Source organism: Phragmites australis, chromosome 21, assembly GCF_958298935.1.
Source record: "Phragmites australis chromosome 21, lpPhrAust1.1, whole genome shotgun sequence".
In the NCBI taxonomy this organism is placed as follows: Eukaryota; Viridiplantae; Streptophyta; class Magnoliopsida; order Poales; family Poaceae; genus Phragmites; species Phragmites australis.
In genome coordinates, this window is record NC_084941.1 from 1476922 (window position 1) to 1482848 (window position 5927).

General features: G+C 51.1%; 1 protein-coding gene across 1 annotated transcript; it reads left to right on the forward strand.

The window, feature by feature from the left end:
- Positions 1–4022: 4022 nt before the first annotated feature.
- LOC133902940 (GATA transcription factor 4-like) lies at positions 4023–5723 on the forward strand. The gene is made up of 2 exons (XM_062344269.1): positions 4023–4668; positions 4811–5723. Exons 1-2 carry the CDS (start codon positions 4309–4311, stop codon positions 5525–5527), a joined length of 1077 nt encoding a protein of 358 aa, XP_062200253.1. The 5' UTR covers positions 4023–4308; the 3' UTR covers positions 5528–5723.
- The last annotated feature ends 204 nt before the right edge of the window (positions 5724–5927 follow it).

Sequence of the window (5927 nt, forward strand, 5' to 3'; positions counted from 1 at the left end):
CTGTAGAGAGAAACAGAGAGAAGATGAGGTGCTGAAGTAGAAAATGACATCTGATCTATTAGATCAGCATCCGACGGCCAGAACTTGTCAACTGAGAAATTGGATGATTTTGATATGCCGAAGAGCATCTGAGTACGTGAGGGATTAGATAGCGTGCACAGCACATTGGATCAAGGATGTTGTACGGGAGGGCGAGAGGGAACGGCCAAACGGGCGTCCACGTCTCGGACCGGAGGCTGGGGGGCAGCGTGCAGGGGGTATGATTGCGGTGGCGCCTGCTTTTTCTGGGGCTGAGGGATAGCGAGTGATGAGAGGGGAAATTTTCACCGTTTGCAGCCAGTACGTCGGTACGGCCGGCCATTACGCTGCCAACAAAAGTGGCCGCCACGCTATTCTTTTCCCTGCTAGTGCGTACTACGGGCTTGTTGCTTTCACTGTTTTACTGCTTACTTTACACCACGGACGTCGTACTCACTCACCCCTGGCCGGCGGTGAAAGAGAGGAAGCAGTTCCGCACTGTTCATGTCTTGTACTCCTCCACTGCTACTGCCCCACTGCTACCGCCATGTGTGTGTGGATGGATAACGTGCATGCTCCATGGTTGATGCTTCTCTCTCCACCCATCATCCACCCCTTCTCTCTCCAGCTCGTGAATGAACTCTCCGTGGGGAGAGAGAGAGAGAGCGCGGAGGTGAGAAAAACAAGGCGACGGTGAAGAGTTAAGAAAAGGAAAGGAGAGTGGGGGAAGAAAGTAAACGCGAGGAGGTGGGTGGGGACTGGCCGGGCATAGCCGGAGCGAGGCGCGCGGGCAGGGGGTCCCCATGAGCGCCGACACTCCACGTTGCCTTGACGTCAACCCGCGCGCCCTTTACCTGCGGTAACCACCACCGCAGGCCGCGCCACCAACTAATTCATCGGCAGTACTCACGGCCCCACTCGACGTCGTTAAGTTCCCTGCACACTCAAACCTCACCTCACCTCACCATTGATTACTGCATGGGGTCGTGTCAGCGTGTCACACAAGTGAAACTGACTGGGGTCCCGTGTAGATACTGTGTATATAGGAGCACATATGTTGCAGTAACACTATCTTAGCTTATCCGAACTATGAACGTAAATGCCACTCCAGTGGCGATCTTCTCTGCACGCTCATTGGCTCGCCTCCTAATCTCCATACCGCCATTTTATCTACTCGATCGTACGCCAGCCCTGTGCAAGGCGCACACAAAATAAGTAGTCGCTGGCATGTGGTCCCTACAACCATGGCCGATGGGCAAAGTCTACTCGTACGTCAATATATATCTAACTGCCCGATCGTATTTCATGTTCATATATACGCAGAACTTCATATTTCTCATAGCTACCTGCCTTTTGACCGGACCCAAGAGTGCCAGTGAAGCTAGCTGTGGTCAAGACGAGACAGCTCACTTCGAGCTCGCTCGCTGTGATGCGGACCAGAGCAATATTGCATCCCTTCCAGCAGTACGAATTGTGCTGCCCGTATATCTTATGTGCCGAGCCCCGCGCTTGAAGCATGTGAATTCGGTGTGATTGATCGCACGGAGTGGCCGGCACACCGTTCCTTCTCTTCGACGAATATATATGTAGCCAGCCCACGCACTTGGGATCATTAGTTTTTCCTAAGTTTGACTCCCATAAACACCTTGTAGTATAAGTTTTTCTTTTAAAAAAATTGCTCTCACATCGGTGTTAGCATCCGTAGCTATGTAGTAGCAGTAATACTTCAGCTGGTTACAAAAATTAGAATTCACGTATCTATATATAGAGTAGTACAGTACTAAGTAGCATGGATGAAGCTACAGTAGTGCAGCCGAGTGCACCAGCATCGAGGAAAAAAAAAATATAGGTATTAGCCATTCAATTTTACCTTTTATATACTCCTTCCGATTGCAAATATAAGTCGTTTTAAACTTGTGCACAAGGATTAAGAAATTAGATCAAATAACCTTGTTGTCCTTTATTTATTCTGTATTGAAAAAGATAACTCATTTATTTATAAGAGTGGTAGCATTTATTAAATAAGGGTAAAACAGAAACAAAAGAGAAAAAAATACATATAAATTCGAGAATGACTTATATTTAGAGAATAGTTGAGAAGACTAAAACGATCTACATTTACGACCAGAGATAGTATCATTTAATTCTAAATATATATACCATCTAAATCTCTATATATACTGAAGTATGCACTCCCTTCTTTACCTCTCTTGACCCCTGCTAGCTAGTGTACTAGTTAGAAGTTATTTACTCCACAAGTGCTTTACTACTTTAATTGTAAAAAATCTGAGTAGATTCTGGCGTCACCTTGTAAATGTTAGCAGTGCTCCTCTCCCACAAGAGAGAGCGTGAAACGACAGCTTCGCATCATTAGCTCACGTATCAATATTCCGCGTGTGTCAGAGGCACCATGTGTCAACATGTCTACTGTCGGGCTTTGTCGCCGTACTACGCGACGCACATATGGAAGCTAGCTTTCTTTTCATCCTGCAGCTGGCTACGACCCCAGCAGCAGCTGCTGCTGGTGGTGGCTAATCGGAGCTGGCAGGTGGACAAGCCGTACGTGTTACTGCCAGTAATAATCAATGAACTTAACTAATTAACCGTACGAACGTACCCCGACGTACGAGCCGGCCGTCACCGGTGAGACGATGGATCCTTTAACCGAAAGGCAGCAACCAGCCAGCAGCACTGGTCGATGTAACCATGGCTGCCGATGGGTGTGGGTGCTGCGAATTATTATGAGTCAGCGCACGGATCAGCCTAGTGTTATCTGAAGGTAAGAATGTCGAATTTTTATTTACATTTAAGTGTTCAATTCGATTAAAAAAAAATTAAACACGAGTGATGATATGATGGGATGAATGAAGGCTTATATTTACGTTAGTTGCTCGTCATGATACTAAGAGGCGGCGCACGGATAGAGAAGTAATTAGCCTCTGCCCAGCTTATATCAAGAAAGATTTCTCAAGGGCCGTCGAGCCCTACCCGGCTCCCCTCCCAAATCCGTTGAAACCTCTAGAGAGCAGCCGTGTGCATCACCGTCGCCGCACATAGTCAATGGAACATACGTGCAGAGACGACTAGGTACATACGTGAGACGACCCAACCAATAGCGACGCGACAATTTTATTGCATTGCCGAGATCGGCAAAGACTAGCTCCGAAACGCAAAGGGTGACAATCAAAACACCTCCAACAACTACAAAGATAGCTCTAAACATAAAATGAGCATCTCCCTTCTCTACTATTTAACCATTGGAACTCCCCTGGGGGCGGCCTCCGGAAATGTACAGCAGTCGCTTCTTCGTTCCGCCCGTCGCCGAATTGACAGAGCAACCATGAATTCTCGGTGCATGGCAGACCTTTTCCCTGCCGCGTCTGCCTCTGCCTGTACGAATACCCCTGCGAGGTGAGCAGCATTGATTTCCGCCAGGATGCTTCGGCACCGGCACTTGCTCCGGCTACAGCTCATGCAGTCACGTGGTCGTGTGCATGCATTACGGTTAAAGTAACAGTATTCTTTCTCTCTCACTCTCTCTCTTTTCAAAAGAAAATACTGGGACTACTGCTATACTGCGGGTAGTTAACGGAATTGAGAGTGGAGAGAGAGAGAGAGAGAGAGAGAGCATGTGAATGTGGGTGGGCAGAGCATGGATGCAGTGCATGGGACGGGGCACGTTGGGGCCTGCTGCCGTGCTGGGTTGCATAGCAGCTTCCTCTCCCCTGTGCACGATAATTCTATACTCCCCGGCCCTAATCGCAATACCTTCATGCTATCTTGTGCACAGCTTTTCGTCAAGAATAGTTTTGTGCACACACATGCACTGGTGGTGGTGATGCTATAGCTAACTAGGGAAATACAACTATATTAAAGATTTTTATCTATTTTTTATTATAAATTTTAATATAAATGAACGGTCCTAACAATAATTCTATGCGTCCGGCCAGTGAAATTTTATCTTCCTAGCAAACTAGACCCATCTGTCTCCCCTCCCCACAGCTCTATATTAATTACTTGGCAACAACCCTTGGTCTGTTACTGGTGAGTGAGTGACTGGGGAGCCCTTCGTAGCCCAGCACTATTTCTTCTCCCCTCCTCACACATCTTCTCCCCTCACCACTCCACTCCATACATCCCCTCCCTCTCTCACACACACTCTCTCGTCACTGCCACTAGCAAAGCTAGCTTCCAGCTCGTACTAGAACGAGCACTGCCACTTGCTCGTTTCAAGAAGCTGCCCGGTGCCAATTAAGTACGACGTGGCACGGTATCTCTCTAGTATCCGGGATGGCGTCGGAGTGGGAAATGGCCATGGGAGTGGAGCTCGGCATGGGAATGAGCACGTACCACCACCACAACTCCTCGAGCATCACCACAGCGCCGATGAGCAGCCACCACAGCGGTGGCGGCAGCTTCTCCACTGCGCACCATTACTACGGGATGCCGCCGATGGGCGACGCCATGCGCGTCGACGACCTTCTCGACCTCTCCAACGCCGGCGCGCACGAGTTCTTCCCCACCGCCGCGGCGGCGGCTGCTACTGACAACGGGCACCACTCTGGGGCCATGGGCGAACCGTCACCCACCGCCAACTCGTCGGATCACCAGACGTCGCTCCTCTCCTTTGCCGACGAGTTCTACATACCTGTAAGCACCAAAAGATCGCGCAGCCATGCATATATCTTGTGAAATTTGCATATGTAGTTACGTACTTAGAGAGGTTCTAAGGCTTGAGATCGAACCACGATGAGCTGAACAATGGCGACATATATGGATGTGTGATTTTCAGAGCGAGGAAGCTGCGGAGCTGGAGTGGCTATCCAAGTTTGTGGACGACTCCTACTCCGACATGCCGAATTACTCGTCGGCGGCGCATGCCGCAATGGCGGCGGCGGCTGCTAACGCGGCAGGCAACGGTGGTGGAAACTCGGCTGGTCAAGACAGCTGCGTCACAGCGGCGCCCGGCCGCGGCGCACGTAGCAGGCGGTCCCGTGCGACCGCTGCGGCTGCTGCGGCATGGCACTCCCTCGTGCCGCGCCCACCATCGCAGTCGTCGCCGTCATCTTCCTGCTCGTCGTCGGATTTCCCGTCGTCGAAGCCAGCACGGCCGAACGGCAGCCGTGGCAAGAAGAACCCGGTGCCCGGCGGGGCCGCGGGGGAGGTGGGCGTGGAGGCCGGCGTGCGTCGGTGCACGCACTGCGCGTCAGAGAAGACGCCGCAGTGGCGGACGGGCCCCCTGGGGCCCAAGACCCTGTGCAACGCGTGCGGCGTGCGGTTCAAGTCCGGGCGGCTGATGCCGGAGTACCGGCCGGCGGCCAGCCCCACATTCGTGCTGACGCAGCACTCCAACTCCCACCGCAAGGTCATGGAGCTGCGCCGCCAGAAGGAGGTCATCCTCATCCGCGGCAGCCACCGTGACGCTGCAGCGGCCGCGGCTGCCTCGGCGGCGGCAGGATCTGCCGGTCCGAGGCCGGAGCTCATGTTCCGTGACTACGGCGTGTGTTAGCTAGCCGGAGCTGGTCATGCATTGCATGGAGCTTAGATCCTTTTGCAAAATTCTCTCGTTTCTTCTTTTCTTTTTCCCTCCGATCGCCTACGTATTTCAGATATTTTCATTTCTCTTTTGTTAATTATTAAACTGTTTGGTACCTACCTCTATGATTCTAAGTTCTATGAGAGATCAATTAATTCTGTTGGCATAAGTGTGATCGTGAGTAATCATGCATCTCAAAGCGTCACATATCAAACTAATGGCCGTGATTGTGATTTAGCCGGCGTATTAGTCATGGTACGCATTCCATACTACCCCACTAGCACGTATGCCTCCGCTCATCCAGGTGCCCCGGTGCCTATCTTCTTCTTCTTCGTCAGCGAATGCCTGATCTCCTCGCCAGTTTCAAATTACG